A 21667-nucleotide genomic window follows, 5' to 3' on the forward strand; every position below is an offset into this window, starting at 1 on the left:
AGGCAGCACTCGCGTATTTACAAAACAGTTTATTAAAAATAGGAAATGATAGAAATGAGATGCAGGAGCGGCGCTATGCCCAGCCCCGCGGAGGCGTGCAGAGCCACGGGCTCAGCCCCGCCAAGCACCCCGGGACGGGAAGGGGGGGGGACCGCGAGGGCAGGTCCCGGCGCTGCCACCGGGACGCGGGGCAGCCGGGGCCGTTGCCCCAGCAGCCCCGGGCTGCCCGCAGCGACCCGTGGTGCAAAGGGAGAGCAGGGCGGGACGGGCCACGCTGGGCTCCAGGAGGCTGCAGGGGACACAGCCCAGTGTCAGCACACACCGCAGCCCTGCACCTACAGTGCATGCCGAAGTGCAGGGCTGGGCGGCTGTGCAAAACAAGTAAACAAAGTGCAGCCGAAGGGGAGCAGAAGAGGCAGGCAAAGCGCCAGGCAGGTGCTGTGGGAGCCCAGCCACCCCTGGCTCCCTCTGCCCGGGAAGAAGGGTAGTGACTGTTGCCAGAGGCAGAGTAGGGTGCAGAAAGGGGGCAGGGCTTAGGGGCTCCCCCCTGTTTACCTTTAAATTAAAAAAAAAAGAAGAAAAAAAAGAAAAAGAAAAAAAGAAAAAAGAAAAAAATTCTGTGCTGTGCAAAAGACACTTTGTACAATTCAAACAGAACAAACTCCATGCACATGAATGGGGCTACAGAACACCCCAAGCCAGGACCCGGCTCCCTGGCACCACCTGGCAAAATCCCAACAAAAACAGGGCTGGAAATAATACTGATGCGCAAAGTCCCCTTTAATAGGCGGGCAGGGAGGATTGTCGCTGAGCCCAGCCATGGCACATGCAGGATGAGCTTCCAAGCACTGCAGCTGGGGTCTTGCTGATGCCCTACAGTGATGGACAGACACAGAAGGGGTCACAGGCAACAAAGCCACACTGGCCGCCTGGGAGCCAAGGGGTGCTAAGATGACACAGTCACTGCCGTCAGGGCTCCATTCCGGGTGTAGTAGAACTTGCTGAATGCCTCTTCAAGTAAACAGGTAAGTCTGCTCTGGTCAGCCTGGGAAGAACAAGCTACAGTGAGGGGTAGGCCCAGTCTGTGCAAAGCTAAGAGCTTGGTTGAAGCCTGCCAGGGCACATGGGCAGGGACATGTCTTCTTTTCTAGCTGGGGAGGTAGGAGAAATGAGCAATCTGGCATAAACCGTTTGAAAAAGGAATGCAGACATATATCCCCACGAGGCCCAGGGCTGCTTACCTCACTGATGAATCCAAGCTGGACCAGTTCAGCTGCCAGCTCCTGGATGTTATCATCTGCAACACAGGGAAGGGTATAAGTGCCAGGTCCAAGTGCACTGCTGGCCCCGATGCACCACAGCATAGGAAGAAAGGTACTTACTCGGCTGCAGGTCACAGCTCAAGTGTCGATTCAACTTGTCTTCCAGTTTCAGCAGCAGTGTTAACTGCAGGGTAGAGAAGTTCTCATGAGGGGCTGCATGGTGGCCACAGACAGCCAGGAGCATCCCCAGAAATCCCCATCAGGACAGGAACCACCCCTCTCCAGAGACCCACAGGAGTCTAACAGAACAACCACATCCAGTTCCTTTCCAAACCACAGCCAGCACCATCCTGCGGAGGAAGCCTGAATCTGGGGGTGGGCCAAAAAAGTTTGCTACGTGCCAGGTGAGCCACAGGCATGGGCCTGGACCTGGCTTCGGGCCCCAAAGATGGCAGCTGTGGCAGCAGAAGGTTGCACCAGGCACCAGCAGCACATCAGCATGCTGCAGCCACACGCTTTGCACAGCTGCCCTAGTAGACCCTCACACAGCACGCTCAGCCAGAAGGTGGGAACGTACATGGTGCTTCACGCCCTCCTCTACTGACTCAATGTTGCACTGCATCAGCACCACCTGAAACAGAAGCAGAGACGCCCTGTGACTGACTGCTGCTACACAGCACAGCTGCCTGGGGAGGAATGAAGCTCCCATCTCTCACCTTGCGGGTCTCCACCTCAGCAGGCTCTGGAGTTGGGGTTTTCACTGATGGTGGAGCAATGGGAGATTTCACCACTACTTGCTGGGGTTGCTGGGGTCGTGGCATCCCAAAAGCTGTGAGGGGGTAGATACCATTCCTACAAGAAAGGAGCAAGGTCTGAGGTTATGCCTCTCCAAAAGTTTTCCAGTCTCACACACAGTTAAAGTTGTTGTTGTTTTTTAAATAAAAACCCTCTTACCTTACATCCTCCAGGAACTTGTCCAGCTCCAATGCTGGAGATTGTGAGAAGCTGGGGGAAAAAAAAGAAAAAAGAAAGAAAGAGTACTGAGTTGAGAAGTCATCTAACAGAACCATCCACTCAAGTATCTTCAGCTGCAATTTCAAATCCCCATGTCCTAGACTACAGCTTTGTCGGTGGGCAGGATGAGTACTGACAGAGGCAGCCAGCCAACAGCAAGACAGACTCCAATCTTCCTGTACAGGAAGCAATATTCATAGAAGCTAAGGATAAGGCAACATTTTAATTATGGCAGAACAGGTATCACCTCCCTGTAGAGAGCTGTCCAACACAAACAATTATTTGGAAGCTAGCCCAATAACACCACGTTCCTAGCAAGGTTTTTCGGAGACATCTGTTCTACCAGACCCGTGAAACCTGCGTCCCATCTCCAGAAGAGCAAGGGCACTCAGCACTGCAAACACAAGAATGTCTGCAGCAGCTGATGGCACAGTATGACCAGCCATATCACTCCAGACCAGAAACTGGAAACTACACCTCAGTATTTAATGCCCTGCCCAAATATTTCTGACTGGAGTTTGGGATACTTTTGTTCTCTCTGTAATTTCTTTCCCAGACTGCTCATCCAGCTTGGTGGCTTTTTAATGTAGCATCCCAGAGGAAGCCTTGCTACCAATTAATTTTTAATTCCCCAGCCTCTAATTCCATTGAACATCTTCCTTAGTGGTGGCTGACAGAGGACAGTAAGCACTGACAGCCCCTGCCATTTGTGCCATAACTACTGCTCTTCCTCTTTCTCACCCTCAAGAACATACAGTTCCTCTATGTGGTGACAATGATTTCCAGCCCCTTGGTGAAGTCAGCTCTCAGATCCACTCCAGGACTCTTCACAAAGGTTGCCACTTTGTACATGTACATTGTACAGGTAACATCTTTAGACATTTCACCCAACTACTGTAACCTTCTTTCCCATTATTTGGTACTCTGATATCATATTTGCTCTCATCTATAGCTGCACAGCAGTGTGTTTTCAACAAGCTGGAAACAGTCTTTTCCTGTGCTGTTACTTCATAGCCTTCCCAGACAGAGAAGTAGTTTTTTGTTGGTATTTGTTTGTTTTTTTGTGGGGTTTTTTTCCTCTCGAAAGCAAGCTGTTACTGTCTTTTGCACAGCACAGGGAGTTAGCAACACCAGAATAGTGCACAGCAAGTACCTCATTTCTTTCTGGTTTTGACTAACAAGGAGACACAGGTTCTCCTATTTTACTAATTCCCCAGTAAAACACTTTCCTCATCACCTTGGTCAGTTCAGCTTTTCAGTGTCCACTTGACCACAGCTTCTTTTAGACTGGTTGCAACAAAAAACTTTGAACAGCCAGGCTTCCCTGTACCACTGTTGTAAGACTACTTTGAAGAATTCCAGAGATTAGCCAGAGACTGCAAGCTGCTCATATCCTGCCATGGGCCCCGCCAAGTGCTTTCCTGTTCCATCAGATCTGGTGTAGGCTGGACATCTGCCTCAGTTCTCCAGATGACTCTCCAGCCCTTTTCAACACACACACCTGTTACTTTCCCATCCTCTAGTACAATAGTAGTTTTCAGCAAAGATTTACAACTTTTTCTAGCAGCTCAGTTTGCATGGCAGTCTGATGAATCATCTAGAAATGATGCTCTCTGACACTTCAAGTCATTACTATGCTTTCTTTTTCCTTTTCCAACAGCTCTGCGCTACCAAAAAGCAAGTTCCAAGCTGGCATATGCCAGACAGCCAATCCTCTGCAGACTGAAGTCCAATATATGTCAAGAATCACTCTTGCACAGCTTTGGCTTTTCACTCTTTATCCTCCATTTTTGAACCTTTAATTAACAAAAAACATTCCAAAGGTAACGCTATTATTTATTAGCTCTATGAAGATCAGAATGTCAGTTTTTAGAAAGGCCTATATGGCTCAAAGAGCTTCTCAAATGAACAGTCCTTTTTTTCCTTGTCATCTTGCTTACTTTTGTTCAGTAGCCTGAGCATCCCAGAATGCTGGGCTACCCTGGAAGCACCCTGGTCTTCTCTGAAAATGCAGTATCCACATCTTAGTCTTTTCAGCTAACCCCTCAACTAGCTGAGGTTTCATTATCCAGTATTTAACATCACTTTTTGGCACTCTACTTGCTCCATACATATTACAGTCACTTGCTTAGGGAGCCACCTCTATAGTTTAAATGGCTGCTGTGTGTTACTGATAGCTGCCCAAAACAGCCTTTCCCTTTGCATATTGTAGAGTAAGCTGTTCCATTAAGAAAACACTGAGGAACCATTTCTCCAATATGTTGGACTCCACTTGACAAGCCTGTGATTGCTCCGACTCAACTTCCCCAAACTGTTCAGCCAGATTTTGCTAAGGACTGTTCCAACTACAGTGTGTTAATTTCCCACCCCTCCATCTGGGGAGCAATTCACATCTCGGCTGCATGGAATCTGTTCACAGAACACAGGTGCAGGAGTTACCCTCCACAGACTTTTTTTTTTTTTTTGGTGCGGGCCCAGAGAGTGATTGCTCCTTCAACAACAGCACCATCATCTCTCTTTTGTTTCCCAGTTAGCAGTGAAATAGCAACACTAACTTGAGGGAAGAGTCCCAGGCAGATCCTTCAGTGCTCACCCCAGAACCCTGGCATCTGTTCCACGTGCACCTGAGCAGCCCCCTCCAAGCACACCATGGGGTACTCACATCATCTTGACTCCTTCCCTGTCCACATGATTAATCTCTGCCAACACTGCACTCATGTCAAGGTTTTTGGTCATTTCTTCTAAAGCATTTTCAGGAATCATATCTATTAGGAAAACAAAACAAAACAACACAACTGCAATTCCTTTCCAACCTAAGAAAAGCAATAAAAAACCCAGAAGCTTTAGGCTGCTAAACTCCCGTGCCACTCAGAGCAGGCAGGGCACCATAGTTCTCCAGGTTCTGCAGTGACCGCAGCTCTGTTTCACAACGCCCTAGTCCCAGTCTGCTATGAGCAGCATGAAACCAGTCTTGGTTTCTGGTATCCCAGCTGTACTGACAACTTAGTGAAGCTTTGCAGAACACGAGATGCGGCACCCTGGGACTCCATACTCACGCTGATGTCCAACGATACAGTGAGCAGCCAGTAGCTTTAGTGATGGCACCTCAAACAACGCCTGATGAAAAAGGAGCTCCCGGGCAGTAGGACGCTTGCCAGGGTCCTGTTCTAGACACTTCTGAATGAACTCCTGAAAGACAAAAATTGCATGAGACCTTGTGCAATGCCAACATGTCTGCAGGGGTGCTGATCCTTCCTCACTCACCCTCTGCAAGGGGTCCTCCAGCAACTGGATGGCACTGTTAATGGCCTCCTGGGGCACGTAAGATGACTCTCCATTACCCTGTATTTCCAGCACTGCCATCTGCAAACACAAAGCAGCACATCAGACTTCACTGAGAATTACTGACTACATTGAAGAGAGCTTAAGGAGACCACTGCCAAGCATGAGATCATAACGGCCAAGTTGTTTGGTGCTATTTAAGGTCACAGTTTATAGAGGCAGAGAGAGAATGACTGCCTCATTAAGATAGCTTGTTTCTAGCATCCTAACAGATTGCCAGGGTGACCTGAAAACTACGCCAGCGTCACCTTAGACAGTATCTCCATTCCGAATCTCATGATCCATTGGCCTGTACTTCTGCTTGATAATTCCCATCTTCTAACGAAGCAGTAACTGGATCACCGCCAGAATCTGACAGTATCCCTCCTGGATGTATGAATAGCTCTGTATTAGAGGCAGAAAAGCAAGCACACAACGCCATCCAGAACTGGCTCCAGCCAACACGTATTCAAATTACCAGCTAGGAAAGACCAGCAAAAGGTTCCAGAGAACATCTTAAGATTCAACTCAAGGTTTGCTTCCTAAAAGTTGTGTGTTTCCACAGTTCTCTTCCTGCTTCACTTATGGGATGTGCAGCATAGGTTGAGAATTCTTTGTGTTGGCTCTTTCTGACGATTCTTCCCAGAAAATACTCCTACCAACAACTCTCATCTCCTAGGCTCGGGCCTACTGATTACAAGTACAGAGGAACAACTCAGCTGCTAAGATCAGGTACATCAGACTCATGCCTGACTGCAACCAACACCTATATCAGGTGGGGAAAGGCTGGCCCAGAAAAGTTATGGACTACATCTGTCCTCTCCTCCAGACAGCATAGGAAGAACAGGTACTCCCCAGAAGAAGAGTTTTGTTCTCCATGTACATTAAGTACAGTTTGTAGTAGCAACTGTTCCCACCAGCCACTGGGTCAGACTTCAGAACTGGCCAAGACCCAGAGTAATGAATTACACATTAGGAATTTCAGAAAGAAGTACACATTACTGAGTTATTTGCTTCTTAATAAGGCATTTGAGGGAGCCTCCATAGGGAACCCTCCAAGGAAAAGTGCATCTGGCTCAGGGAACAAAGTGTATTTGTTACCAAGCTAACCCATCCATAACTACAGTATCTCCACAGAGCAATTTCCTTCCCTCAAATTCATTCTCTCTCTGTCCCACAGCCAAGTGTTCCACACTCACCTCCAGTGCACACATCCCAAAGGAGTAAATGTCCACAGCAGTGGTGACGTTGGCAACTTCTGTAACACAGAAATAACACTCTTATCAGTCCATCCCTGCATTCAGCAATGCCAGCAGGACCACCTCTGAATCATGCTATGATAATCCTGCAGCCTCCTCTCCCTCCTCTGCTGTCAAAAGACAGAGGAGTTGAAGCATTTAAGCAGGCAAATAACTCAAAACTGTTAATGTGACATCTGTCATGAGCCTGTAGCTGAAAACAAGATGCAGAACAGCTCGGCAGCATTAGTAAGGCCAACAAAACCAGGCTCACCGCTGTAGCCACACCATACCTCCATATTCTGGGGCAAAGAAGTGCAGGTTCTTCTGCTCCTCACGACAGGTCTTCACATGGTTGTTAATTGTGTCCGGTGCCACTAGAAGAAAGTCATGAATGCTTAGGATGCAGGAAACTGTATCCCATCCCCAACTAGATCCTAGGGAACACATGCAACTCCAGGGCGCTCTGGTGCCCAAAGGGACAGCACAGTAGAGTTAAGTTGGCCCTTCATCAGTCCTTTATGTCAGGTCACCTGCCCCAATGTATTTCTCCATTGTTTCCTTGGCTGCAGATCGACTAAGGCAGCTTAGCATTACTCTCCAAGAGCAAAAGGTGAAGACCGCAGTTTCTGCCGAAGACTGGGAAGGACTTCCTGTTGAAGCATGAGTCCCGAAAGCACCTAACTTAGATCTATAGAATTTGTCACAAGCAACTCAACTATAACAGAAGCCCTAGGAACAGCCAGAGATGCCAAGATCACTGCAATTAGTCACCACCTCAGGACTCTAGGAGAGGGATAGACCTACAAGGCAACTTTTCCACATATCAGCAGGGCACTGGTGCCAAAGTGCCTCAAGACAAAAGTCAAGCAAAGCTGCCAAATCAGGAGAGATGACCACCCTGACAGCAGAGACCTCCCAGCAGCCAGCACCTCCACAGCAACAACCACAAACCACTCAGAGCTACAGGGAGGGAATAACTCCCAGCCACAAGAACAATGAGCGGAACACAAGTATCGACCCCCCCTAAAAGATAAGCCTTCGGGACAGCCACCTCTGAAAAGACTGCTGTCATGGTTTAACCCCAACCAGCAGCTAAGCACCACGCAGCTGCTCGCTCACCCCTTTCCCCCCCCAGTGGAATGGGGAGGAGAATGGAAAAAACCCTCGTGGATGGAGATAAAGACAGTTTAATAGGATATCAAAGGAACATTGTAATAAATAAAACAAGTGATGCACAAATGCAATTGCTCACCACACATGAAAGGAAAAAAAAAAGACAACCCGATGCCCAGTCTGTTTCTGAGCAGCAATCCCACCTCCCAGCTAGCTTCCCCGGTTATATCCGGAGCATGACATTCAATGGCAGGGAATATCCCTCTGGCCAGTCTGGGTCAGCTGTCCTGGCTGTGCTCTCCCAGCTTCTTTTGCACCTGGCAGGGTGTGGGAAGCTGGAGCATCCTTGATTTAGCGTAGACACATCAGCTACACAGCAACAACTAAAAACCATCAGTGTGTTATAAACATTATTCGCATACTAAATCCAAAACACAGCACTATACCAGCTATTAGAAAGAAGATTAACTCTATCCCAGCTAAAACCAGGACAAATGCAAACAACTCTCCAAAACCAAGCAGCTGGCTTCACCAGGGAGAAACACCAAGGTTGACAAGGAGCACAGAGCCACCATCCCACCCAAAGCTCTACTTCCACCCTTGAATGTGCCTGGTCCCACAGCCTCAGGCCCATCTCCCACTCTGTCAACCTGCTAGACAGCCACAATTGGTCCTGGTCTGTACCGCTACAATGGGAACTTACATGGGACATGCCAAACCACTTGTATTTTTCCAGGTGTTCCTGGATTAGGGCAGGACACACCAAAGAGGATTTCCAGTTGAATAAGACTTAACTAGTTCCCAGCCTCAGAGGAGAGGTGTTCTTTGGGCTCTAGCTAGACAAGAAGGATCTTTCTTGGTAACTCAGCTCAACCTTGCTGTGTGGCACATACCAAATCATATTATCTTATTTGAGCACTGGAAATGGAGCTTGCTCTAATGGTCAGCATCTACTTTCCCAAATTAATGTTTACAGTAGTTTACTGCTTTTTGTTCTTATGCTAGCTCTTAATCTTGGGAGTCCAGTAAAATTACTTCATTCTTAGTGCTAACCTGTTTACAGACACCACCAGGTCCTCTCAGCTTCGCAGCACTAGGCAAAGCAAGCTAAATCATCTTCCTCCTAAGACCAGCTCTGCGTTTTCCCAGTGCCACTGACTGATTTAGACGAGCTCTGGCCAGGGCCATGCACAATCACACCAATTCTCTCTACTGGGGACTCTGCCCCAATGGATCTTAACATTGCACACCTGGCAAGAAAGCCAAATTCCTCCCTGGAACAGCTAGTAGATGCCAGATCCTCCTCAGTTCCTAAATTACAAGCTCCCGACTTTTGTGCAGCTTTGTATTTTGCACTAATGAGTTACAATTAGAATTTGTCCAGTACTCTAATGTGTTCTTGTGCTTCTGGAGAATATCCCGACCTACCTCAACATCACACATTCCCCACATTTCTATTAACAGCCTCAACATTAATGAAATCAGTACCTGAGGGACTCCAAACCCCTCCAGTGAGGCAGCCCTTTTCCAGCTTCTACCCTGTCACCATGCCTCCAGCCAGCGCCTGACTCAGCATACAGGGTAAATCACCCAAGGTTTGTCTAGCACAACAGGTTCTTATACTGGGCCTTCTAAAGAAGTTCCCAGACACCCACAATGAAGAAGTCCTGATAACTTGCTTTTGCCTATGGGCAATATCTGCCTTAAGTAGTCTGCTATGTATGTCTGGTCTATAGGTGGCTACTAAGAGAGGAGGGACTATGTCAGGTCTTCTCCAGCAGCTGGATTTCCTCATCATTACTGGTCTTTCCTGTTTCCTTTCTGTAGATGTTTTGGCCAAGGAATCAATATGAGGTTTAACAGTACTGTCCCCTCCCCCATTAAGTAATTTATTCTTTTCTACTCAAAAAGAACAATGCACTACTACTGTAAAAACAATTTAATACCGTCAAATGAAGTTTTGTCTTCTTTAAAACAAACAAACAAAAAACCTCACCAAAAAAACTCTCAACACACACACACACCCTGCCACTCATGACTTTCACAACTTCTGCTGGAGACTTGCAGGAACTAAAAACAATTCTGTCTAAATCTATAGTATACCACTGGTGGGTATGAGGGGTGGAGATAAGGACAGCTACAGCTCTATGAAGGGCCAGAGGCTGATCACATCCAGAAATGCAATACTGCTGCAGATGCACAGCCACCTGAATGCTGTGAAGTTTGTGATCAAGAGTAAATTTTTCCTCAGAGTGTCCAATACCATTAAGGATTTTGGCATTCCCCTGAGGCTTAGGCTGTAATGCAATCATAGGATCTCACTGATCCCAAACGTGTTTGTTCCCTTTCTACAAGAACTATTACTGTGTCCCAGTTTTTGCAGAACAGGGTATTTAAGACTTCAGAAATTCATCTGCTCTAAAGTCTGGTTTTTTGGTTGGGTTTTTTTGGGGTTTTTTTTGGTTTGTTTTTTTTTATGGAATACTGAATATCTTTGTGCAGCAAGCAGTATATATGAACTACCAAACAGGCATTTTCGTGAACCCTGCTAAACCTAATGTCTATTGCATGCATGACACTCTCTGACTACTGGGACTAACTAGAAAATCTGGAGATATAAAATAAGTCTTCTATTTGTTCTGCCTTTCTTATCAGTACAATGGATTGTAAGAGTAAACAGAAACCCCAAACCCATCTTCGGCTATGCAGTTCTGTACAGTCAGAGGTCTGGCAACCACCACCAAGATCCTGCGTGTAGCTGAGCCGCTGCCAGGGCAGCGCCGCTCTCCGGCCAGGGCCAGACCCCTGGAGAAGGGGAGAGGCATCAAGGTGTGCCCTGAGAGAGAGGCACTGTGTCAACAGTGGCAGCGTTGCAGAAATTCAGCACGTGCCATCATGTGTTGGACCAATATCCCCAGGCAGGAACTCTGGCACAGTACCCAGGACAACACTATCCTGCCAAACATGGAGCAGAATCAACCAAGTATGAAGTCATCTTCCAAACGATGTTTTGATCAGCTTCATTTTCCAATGTGTCTTTAAGTACTGTTACTACCGTGTGTTGGCTGGCAAGGGACAGTTCACTATCCAGCCATTCTGTCCTTTGCTCCCGGGCCCTACTGAAGAACAGGGAAGAGCCAGTAATCAATCACAAAAAGGCATTATCAACAGAAACCTTAGCCAGTGATGTAACACAGGCACTCCCATACCAGAAAGGCAAGTACAATGGAATCCTAGCCCAAGCTCTTTCTATAATGGCTGTCTGTGCCTCATTACGGACTTGATATAAGCTTCTCTGCATCCAGGTCCTATGCACATTTTGTAGTGGCACCAGCATTTCTGGAAAGAGCTGGGCTTGCACTGTCTGTGGGAACTTCCAACTCAGACACACAGAAAGGCAGTTTTGAATTTGCTGTTGTAGGTCATCCACGGACCTGTCCCCTCTGATATTCTGTTCCTTGTGCCTCCAAACTTGCAGAGTCCCTCTGGAATTCAATGTGTTTTTCTGTCACTGTTGCAGAGACTGGCTCTGCAGCTGGGTTTGATTAGCCACACTCAACAAGCCTTTTTCCTGTTCTAGCAGTTTATGTCACAGCTCACGTGCAACTTGGCTGGAAGTCACATGCATAACCTTGCTCTGTTGTTGCAAAGCTGAAGCAATGCAACAGTAGAGCAATGGCATAAGACCACCGGAATCTTCACTATATGCCTTAGAGCTAAGCAGAGACAGCCTCGCCAGACACACATCTGTTCCATTCATCAACATAGCAACAACCTGCTATTGAGTCCATTCTGAAAAACTCACTGCAAGCATATTAAACAAGGCAGACAAAAGTGCTGTTACACCTCATGACAGTATTTTAGAAGCTGGGACAAGAAACTTTAGGTTTGGTCTGGTCTAGTCTCTATTGCAGGTCCATCATCTTGGTGTGCAAGCCACTTAGCACAGATAGAGGCTCGAGAGGAGCTTCACCTGACCGTACATTTTAAAAGAAACCTTAACCATACAAGATAAGAATACACACTTTAAGGTACCTCTGACACAAGCTCTTCTGACTGATTCACACATGGTTGCTACCTGCTGTCCACTATATCTAGTGATGACTCTTAATTCTGTGAATGATCAGATGCATGAAGGCTAAGAACAGTTATGTTAAGCAAGACAAACAATGAAGGTCAAAAAGGAAAGCCAGATCACCGACATTAACAACGAACATGCTTTTCTCAGCCACAGAGAGGACGACAGCAAGGGGCAGACTACAAGACACAGCACCACATGACTGATCAGTCTGGTAGGGAATTAGGAAAGAAAAGATGAATTTTAGAAAAGGATTCAGCCAAATATGTGCCAGGCAGATGATAGCAAGAGATGTGAAATACAGTTGAAGGTAGGACAAGCAACTTGCCTTTGGCAAGCTGAACTCAATCTGACATTAGAAGCATAAAGAGAAATAATCAGCATTACTACAGGAACATGCAGAGGTTGCTACACTTCCCAAACCCTCAAGGGCATAGAATCATAGAATCTTTAAGATTGGAAAAGACCTCTAGAATCATCAAGTCCAACCATCAACCCAACACCACCATGTCTACTAGACCATGTCCCAAAGTGCCATGTCTACATGCTTTTTGAACACCTCCAGGGACAGTGACTCCACCACCTCTCTGGGGAGCCTGTTCCAATGTCTGACCACCCTTTCAGTGAAGAAATTTTTCCTAATATCCAACCTAAACCTCTCCTGAAGCAATTTGAGGCCGTTTCCTCTTGTCCTGTCACTTGTTGATTGGGAGAAGAGACCAACGCCCACCTCACTACAACCTCCTATCAGGTAGTTGTAGAGAGTGATCAGGTCTCCCCTCAGCCTCCTTTTCTCTAGACTAAACAACCCCAGTTCCCTCAGCTGCTCCTCATAAGACTTGTGCTCCAGACCCTTCACCAGCTTTGTTGCCCTTCTCTGGACACACTCCAGCACCTCAATGTCCTTATTGTAGTGAGGGGCCCAACACTGAACTCAGCACTCGAGGTGCAGCCTCACCAGAGCCAAGTACAGGGGCACAATCACCTCCCTGGTCCTGCTGGGCCACACTATTCCTGATACAAGCCAGGATGCTGTTGGCCTTCCTGGCCACCTGGGCACACTGCTGGCTCACGTTCAGCCAGCTGTCAACCAGCACCCCCAGGTCCTTTTCCTCCAAGCAGCTTTCCAGCCACTCTGCTCCAAGCCTGTAGCATTGCCTGGGGTTGTTGTGACCAAAGTGCAGGACCTGGCACTTGGCCTTGTTAAACCTCATCCAGTTGGCCTCGGCCCATCAATCCAGCCTGTCCAGATCCCTCTGCAGAGCCTTCCTACGCTCAAGCAGATCAACACTCCCTCCCAACTTAGTGTCATCCGCAAACTGACTGAGGGTGCATTCGATCCCCTCGTCCAGATGATTGATAAAGATATTAAACAAGACCAGCCCCAAGACTGAGCCCTAGGGAACACCGCTTGTGACTGGCTGCCAACTGGATTTAACTCCGTTCACCACTACTCTCTGGGCTCGGTCTTCCAGCCAGTTTTTTACCTAGTGAAGAGTGCACCCGTCTAAGCTATGAGCCAGCAGCTTCTCTAGGAGAATGCTGTGGGAGGCTGTGTCAAAGGCTTTACTGAAGTCCAGGTAGATAACATCCACAGCCTTTCCTTCATCCACTAGGCGGGTCATCAGGTCATAGAAGGAGATCAGGTAGGTCAGGCAGGACCTGCCTTTCATGAACCCATGCTGGCTGGGCCTGATCCCCTGGTTGTCTTGCACATGCTTGGTGAGTGCACCCAGGATGAACTGTTCCATAACCTTCTCCAGCACCGAGGTCAGGCTGACAGGCCTGTAGTTTCCCGTATCCTCTTTCAGGCCCTTCTTGTAGACGGGTGTCACATTGGCAAGCCTCCAGTCGTCTGGGACCTCCCCTGTTAACCATGACTGTTGATGAAAGATGGAGAGCAAAGAGGTCACCAGGGTAAACAGACAGCTCATCAGAGGGGCCATCAGTCATTAGGAATGTCAGCCAAGAAGGCACTCAGTGGTATTACTTCCCAAATGTCACCAGTGGCAGATTTTAGCAGAGATGCCCGATCACACAGCAACTTGCCCTTTTAAACACTACATGCTGCAGAAGAGATTTTCCTCTTGTCCTATGTCCAATTCACACCCACCTTTGTTCTGCATTTAACACTTCCTCCTTGCAAGTAGGAAAGATAGTCTGCCCAACAGTCCTTCCTTTCTTCCTGAAGTAGCCGTTGAATCACTTGGTCTCTTGCAAATGCCTAAGCATTCTCCAAAGCAAGAGTATATTACTCCACTCTCTAGTAAAGTGCTCGAGTACACCGTACTGCAGATTTCAGCAGGCTTACAAAGCAGAGGAAAACAAGATGACAGCAAGAAGGATCAACAGCTAACCTTAAGATTAGTCCCAGCCTTGCTATGCAAGGGGATGATTAACCAACCTTACCTATGCTGCACTGTACCAGCACCACAGAGACCCAAAAATAACCAAATGAATGCAAGACCATCTGTTTGCAACTATAAAGGGACGGCCACAGGGCCAGGATAGGTACGAGGCCACATTATCATCCCCTGCACTCATATGCTCAAGACTTTTTCAGTACTGCAAGAGGGTATAAGACTACACAAACCCAACACATTTCACAGTTCACTTCATTTGCACACAAAGATGACAAATGCATTTTTATTAGGGAGGGCAAAGCCTAGAAAATAAGCAACTAGGAAGCTCTTGGAAACAAAAAGAAGCATACAGCCATTAAACATTGAGTCAAACAGGAAGAGCAGTGGCAGATTTAAGTTGGTCACAAAATACAAGCATCCTACAGCCCTGCAGATCTGTATTAGGGACTGTAAATAGTGTTTGCAAAGTTATTTGCAACACTGAGTCGCGAGAAGCAAGATGATTTATTATTTTTAACAGTTGAATATCTAGTGAGATGAAGGGGCAAAGAGGTTCAGCGTATGAAAAGTTCACTACATGCAGTTCACAGTGCCAGGTAACAGCCCCCCAGCTGCTTACATCTATGTTTGTTCTCACCACATCTACCGACACTGCTTTTGAGTAGTATAACTAATATCTGCTTAAACCATTGCCCACATTTTACTTCAGAGAAAATACCACTGAAGCAGAAACAGTGGTACTTGCAACAGAGAGCTGATATCATACAACAATTCAGAGGAGCCTGGCTCCTCTGCTTCATCCCCTCCCCGCAGGCGCTGCCAGACATGGATTCCATCCCCCTGAGCTGCTCTGCTCCAGGCTGAGCCGTCCCAGCTCCCTCAGCCTTTCCCCACAGCAGAGATGCTCCAGGCCTTTGGCATCTCGGTGGCCCCTCGCTGGACTCTCTCCAGTCTGTCTGTGTCCCTCGTGGACTGGGGAGCCCGGCACTGGGCCCAGCACTCCCAGTGGGGTGGGTTCACCAGCGCTGAGCAGAGGGGCAGGATCATCCCCTCCCTCAGCCGGCAACGCTTTGCCTAAAGCAGCCCAGGATGCCACTTGCCACCTTTGCTGCAAGTGCACGTTGCTGGTTCATGTAAATATGAAGGCATGCAAATGAATGACAGGAAGGAAAGTGATCATGCTGTGTCAGATCTCTTGTGAAGCATTGGGTGATATTTTTAAGTATAAGAGTGACATGTTTCCATTACATGGAAGCAGAAAGTGGGAGTGGGCAGAGCAGGAAAAGCAAGACCATAGACAAAGAACAGATAAAGAGGAACTGTAAGATAAGTACTTGTCAATCCTGGCTGCATGCAGGCTCTTAAGCAGGGACTTACGAGCTTATTAGCACCTTATCTAGAAGGGTTCATGATACAAACAACTTCATTCTGAACAAAGTGTGCAGAGAGATTTGAAATCTGCACACAAAATCAAGTTCTGAGTTCTAGACTGAAGGAATGAAGGTCCTACAGACTGGGCAAACCCCTGCTTGGGTTGCATCATCTGACTGCAATACAGTATTTATATCAAAAAATATGAAGGGGCAGCAGGACTGCCGTTCTTGCTTAGTTCTTTCACAACTGAAATGGCAGGGCACTAAACTGCAGCAGCCTCACATCACCGTGCAATCATAAAAGCAAGAAAAGACATTAACTGAAATGCTTATGGACCAAGCTACTCTGGGGGAATCTTCTACTCCCAGAAGACATACACTGAAAAACAAAGTCCCCAGAAACATGACTATGAAAATTTTTTATGTTTTGAGCAGCACTGCTTAACAGAAATTTGGATTGAACCAGTATAAACGCATATTCAATTAAAGTGCAATTAGGGTCCACAAGTTTGAGTATTTCAAGTTTAACTTCCCTGAATTTCAGAATTACCGAATTACCATTCAGAATCTCTGATTACCGTTGTTTCACAACATGCTGAAGTGAAGCTCTGCAAATGACCTTGGAAGACTTAATAAGCAGAGAAGCTCACCCCCTGATAACAGAAGCTAGAGTGAAAACACTACTCTGCCCACATGCCTCAAGGCCTAAATCACAAAATTGTCTGGGTTGGAAGGGACCTCTTTAGAATATAGCGAATATAGCTCAACCCCCTCTAGCAGTGTCAGCCAGAACAGGTTGCCCAGGACTGGTTTCGGTTCAGTTTTGAGTATCTCCAGGTAGAAAGACTTCACAACTTCTCTGGGTAACCTGTACCAGTGCTCAACTACCCTCACAGTAAAAAAAAAAAAAAAAAAAAGGTATTCTCGTGCTAGATGGAACTTCATGTATTTCAATTTGTGCCCATCACCTCTCGTCCTGTCAGTGGGCACTACAGAGAAGAGACCGGCTCCCTCCTCCCCATTCTCTCCCATCAGGTGTTTATACATATTGAAATGATCTGCCTGAGCCTTCTCCTCTCCAGGCCTAACAGTTGCAGCTCTCAACCTCTCCTCATATGGACAGATACTTCAGTCCCTTCATTGTTTTCATGGCCCTGTGCAGGACTCGCTCCAGTAAGGCCGTATCTTTCTTGTACTGTGGAGCTCAGGTCCAGCTAGACACAGCACTCCAGATGTTGCATCACCAGTGCTAAAGAGAGAGGAGGGATCACTTCCCTTGATCTGCCAGCAATGTTCTTCCCAACACAGCCTAAGATGCTGCTGGCCACCTCTGCTGTCAGGCTGCATTGCTGGCTCATGGTCAGGTTGCTGTCCTGCAAGACCCCAAGATCCTGATCTGCAGAGCTGGTTTCCAGAAGGTCAGCCCTGAGCATGTACTGGTACATGGGGATGTAAATACTTGCTAAGTTTGCATTCAAGATCTTTCAAGATCTGGCATGAATGAGCGTTCTAAAATGCTAATGTTCCACATGCCTTCATCTAAGGACCCCAAAAGGAGCGGACATACGCAACTGCCGTACTAATACTAAAATGGGTAAATGAAGACCTGGATAACTGTAAGACATGTCCCATGACACATCCTGGAAATCCACATAAAGGCAGAGAAAAAACATAACCCAGCAAAGCTGAAACAGCAGGTGCTTTCAATGAAACATAAAAAGAATAAATTTGACTACAGGAAAGGCAAGTTCTCATAACCTGGAGCACTAAACTGGGAAATTTAAACCTTTGAGAAGATGCTATTTAATTGAAAATGACAACCAGTCTAGAAGATAGTTGTTTTCTGGTGTTTTCATGAATGAGATGACTCACAGCAGCACAAAGATGGTATACTGAGCAAGGAAGGCAAGCACATGAAGCAAGAGCCAGCTTTTAAACCTTCTGCAAAATAAAAATAAGAGTTTATTACCATCGCAGCACAGGAGGAGGTAAATCTGTTACGTATGCATTCCTCTTGGTGCCTTTGCAACAAGGCCACCAAGACATCAATTCTTGCCACTAAATCTGACTTTAAAAAAAAACCACAAACAAAAAACTCCCAAAACCCTCCCAAAAAAACCCAAACCCAACAACCCTCGAACAAACCCCCTTGCCCCAAATGCACACACTAAATCATAACACGCACATTCAGTCAGATATTAGTTGCAATTTCAAAAACTAATTAAAGCCCATTGATTGTCACTTACCTATGCCTGCTTCTCCTGCCTTGAAGTGTGTGCTTATATACAAAAATCAAGGCAGGTCCCTGGTAACCATTTTTGCCATTATAACAGCAGCTAGATCATGAGATGCCTGTCAATTTATTACAATTAGAAATTAACCTCATGCTTTTCCACCCAGTTTGCTCAACAGAGTTTTTCAAGAATGATCCAAATGTGGAGAATCTTCCCTTTATGACAGGCTTGCACACCACTGGGAGACTCAAAGACAACATAGACCAATCTGACACAAAGCCTTTAAAAACAGTAACCTTCATACCACTTTAGACTTTCTGAAGCATTCTGGGCAAAAAAAAAGTTGCACTCAAAACTATTCATCTGCCAGATCTCATTCCTAGCAGCACCTGTAGTCAGAGACAAACCTTTTGCTCTGCTTGTGAAAGTCTACCTTAGTTTTGCCAAGTTTCTAAGCAACTGAAATTATGTGGCTTGGTAGAGGACATGCTCGATTCTACACATAAAACTCTACAGCTAGAAGCTAAACTACATAAATTCATGTTAAATCTTCCTAACTGAATGCCAACATGGGTGAAAAAGTTTTCCATTTTTATGACAAGTTTTTCTATGTCCACTGATTTCAACTATTATTTTTTCTCTAAGCCATAGTTGCTTTAGTTAAAACAAACAAACAAAACACCACAGCAAAAACCAGATCCAAGACATCCTAGTAACCCCTGTTTTATTTCTACATCACCTGTCTCAGGTGTCTGTTAAGGATGTGAAAAACAGCACAGCAAGTCTTCAAACATCAGGTAATAAAAGAGAGTGAAGTAACAACTAAAATAATACAAGTTATGAAAGCATGTCACTCACAACCTTATTAACTCAATCTTCAAGCAAAACAGGAGACTTATACCCTATATTTAGTGTTTTCAAACCCAAATCACTGTTCAAGATCTAAGGATTAAACAGTTTCCAGCTCTCATATGAACAGTACATAGTGGTACAACAGTACTGTTAAAACAAGTTCTGAAAGAAAACAGCCATGAAAGCTCAGTATTTCAAGGCCGCCTGATGTTGTTTCAGCACATGTGAGATACCACAGCATCTTCTTAAGCCTGGAGACCACTGGCTGAAGCCCTTCTTGCCTTGCCAGAACAACGGCCTTTTGTTCTGCTCACAGCGGTGACTTGATGTCTGAGAAACGGTTTGCTAGTCTTAAGTCTTGTTGCCACCAGCGTGACTGAACCCACGCTGAAGCCCTTCTCAGTCATGTTCCCACTCTGTGGGCTCATTCCTCGACCAGTCTGTCTGCTGCTGGTTGCCACCTTGCCTCTTCCACCCCACAAAGGCAGCCTGCCGCACACGACTGCAACAGCCCATCCTGCCCAGCTTGCAGCACTCTGGTAAAAAAGCCATGCCCAAGGAAATCTGTCCTCCTAATGCTGCAAACCCAGACTATGTAAGATGAGTCCCCCTCAGCTATGTAAGATCCCAGATTTAGCTTTTTGAGAGAGCCTTTACTGTGCTGGTGCCACATCCTCCTCCTGCAAACATGAAGAAGGCACAGAGTCCATTTGGACAGGCCCTTCCCTTTCCACCACTTCTCGCTGACAGCTGGTAGGTTCCCAACTCAGTAGAAACAAACTAGATTGGGTATTAGGAAAAATTTCTTCACCAAAACTGCTGTCAAGCACTGGACCAGGCTGCCCAGGGAAGTGGCTGGGTCACCATCCCTGGAGATATTTAAAAAGATGTGTAGATGTGGTGCTTAGAGACATGGTTTAGTGGTGGACTTGGCAGTGCTAGGTTAATGGTTGGACTTTACAATCTTAAAGGTCTTTTCCAACCTAAACCATTCTATGATTCTAACCATCAAGAACAACCCTGATGGCAGAAAAAATAAAAAGTAATTATTTCAAATGTAAGCGAGGGAGGTGAGGATGGATGGGTCTTTGAGCAACTTTATCTAGTGGAGGGTGTCCTGCCCATGGCAGGGAGGTTGGAACTAGACAGCCTTTAAGGTCCCTTCCAACCCAAACCATTCTGTGATTCTAAATGTGGTGTTCTATTTAATAGGTTTACAAATTGCAGCATTCAAATCCTTCTCTAGCCCCCACCAGCCCAATTCCCTCTTCATATGCACAAGTACCCCAAAAAAAAAGAGCTTTGTCTGGGGAAACATTAATAAGTAAATGTTACTTCACAATCAGGGACTCATTTGGGCAGGATGGGATGTCTCTCAGGCCATCAGGAGCCAGATACATTCACTGAAACATTCATCTTAATAACAAAACATCTACGGAGCTAAAACTACAAGCAAGCAACTGGATAGCCAAGCACAAAGCAAAGGCTAGTCCAGGTTTGGTGTCCAGCCAAGTCTAGCAGAGCAGTAGCAGGAAAGAGTCTAACGTCTGTGGAAAGTTCAGCTGGGAAGAGCTCAGAACAATGCATCCACTTGGCTTGACATGCGGGAGCCAGCATGCACTAGGGTCCATGGACTAGCACGCTCTAAGAACAAGGAAAGGAAGAGAACTAACAATCAGGAGATTTCACAAAGGGCAGTGCTCCCTCGCTGTAAGGCTTTGGCTGAGAGTACAAGGAACAGTTTGCATCCCAGCACAGAACATAAGGTCTCAAAGTAGGATGCACCTAAGCTGAACAGTTTTACATACCAGCCTTATAGCAAGGGAAGACTGTATAAATAAGATAGAGGGAGTGTGTATGTTTGTGTGTGTTACAAATATAAATATACACACACACATATATATAAAAATATATATATACACACACACACAAATAAAATAATGTACATTACATATATAGTGGTGGCCACATCACAGGACCGGAGAAGTTTGCTCACCATTAGCAAATATCCTATGAAAGACTGTTGGCAACAGAGCAGCCCGTAAGCGGGAAGTAAAACGAGATAAAGTCAATGAGTTGATGAAACAGCAAGCACTTAACATCGATAGAGACAGCTAGGTCAGAATCATGGCAAAACCTGGACAAGACTGAGAATCTGGCCGTGCCTCTAGCCACTTTTTAAAATAAATTTACATAAGCAACATTAATGTTTCTAATTGAGAACCAGACTGGGCAAGGGAGACAAGACACCTCTGACCAAGTAGAAGATTACAGCTGACACTGCAGCTAAGCAGCTGGAAATACTGTTCCTTCTGTGAGTGCTCTACAGTCCCTTAGCATCCTCTTCAGCAGGCAACTACCTTTTATATCCCAGCAGCTTCTCCTGGGCATGGATCTTGGCAGCAGAACCCATACTTACATACCTGGCCACATAATTTAACAGCAGAGTTAGTACCAAATAAGACTCAGTCTCCTGGCACCTTGGCCTGGAACTGAAAAGAGACTCTGGACAGACTGCAGTTAAATATATAATGAAACCTAGAGGTCAGGTGCATTGAAGACAGGAAAGCGCATGCATCGGCCGAGTGCCTGGAGGCACTATTTGCAAATATACTAGCACAACACTAAGCTTTCCCCTGTGCTCTACTGCGTGTCTCATTTGGCACATGGTAATACGTGGCCATGTCTCAGGAGCACAAGACGACATTACAAGACACTCCAGTTTGAGGCCTCAGTTCTGTTGGAGCACTCCAAGAGCTGCCCAAAAGGATTTTTAATTCAAACCCATCTCCTCTTTCCATTTGTGACTGGTTCTT

General features: G+C 46.3%; 1 protein-coding gene across 1 annotated transcript in view; it reads right to left on the reverse strand.

Moving 5' to 3' along the window:
- Nucleotides 1-16: 16 nt before the first annotated feature.
- NRBP1 (nuclear receptor binding protein 1) overlaps nucleotides 17-21667 on the reverse strand; it is a 43478-nt gene continuing 21827 nt past the window's right edge. Inside the window, exons 8-18 of the mRNA XM_075750144.1 lie at nucleotides 7129-7212; nucleotides 6797-6855; nucleotides 5541-5639; nucleotides 5333-5465; nucleotides 4939-5041; nucleotides 2217-2267; nucleotides 1979-2114; nucleotides 1840-1893; nucleotides 1383-1446; nucleotides 1242-1297; nucleotides 17-1045 (exon numbers count right to left, since the gene is read on the reverse strand). Coding sequence (XP_075606259.1) covers nucleotides 947-1045; nucleotides 1242-1297; nucleotides 1383-1446; nucleotides 1840-1893; nucleotides 1979-2114; nucleotides 2217-2267; nucleotides 4939-5041; nucleotides 5333-5465; nucleotides 5541-5639; nucleotides 6797-6855; nucleotides 7129-7212 — 938 coding nt within the window. The 3' untranslated portion in view covers nucleotides 17-946. The remainder of the gene's footprint in view (nucleotides 1046-1241; nucleotides 1298-1382; nucleotides 1447-1839; nucleotides 1894-1978; nucleotides 2115-2216; nucleotides 2268-4938; nucleotides 5042-5332; nucleotides 5466-5540; nucleotides 5640-6796; nucleotides 6856-7128; nucleotides 7213-21667) is intronic.

Source organism: Balearica regulorum, chromosome 3 (assembly GCF_011004875.1).
Source record: "Balearica regulorum gibbericeps isolate bBalReg1 chromosome 3, bBalReg1.pri, whole genome shotgun sequence".
Taxonomy (NCBI): Eukaryota; Metazoa; Chordata; class Aves; order Gruiformes; family Gruidae; genus Balearica; species Balearica regulorum.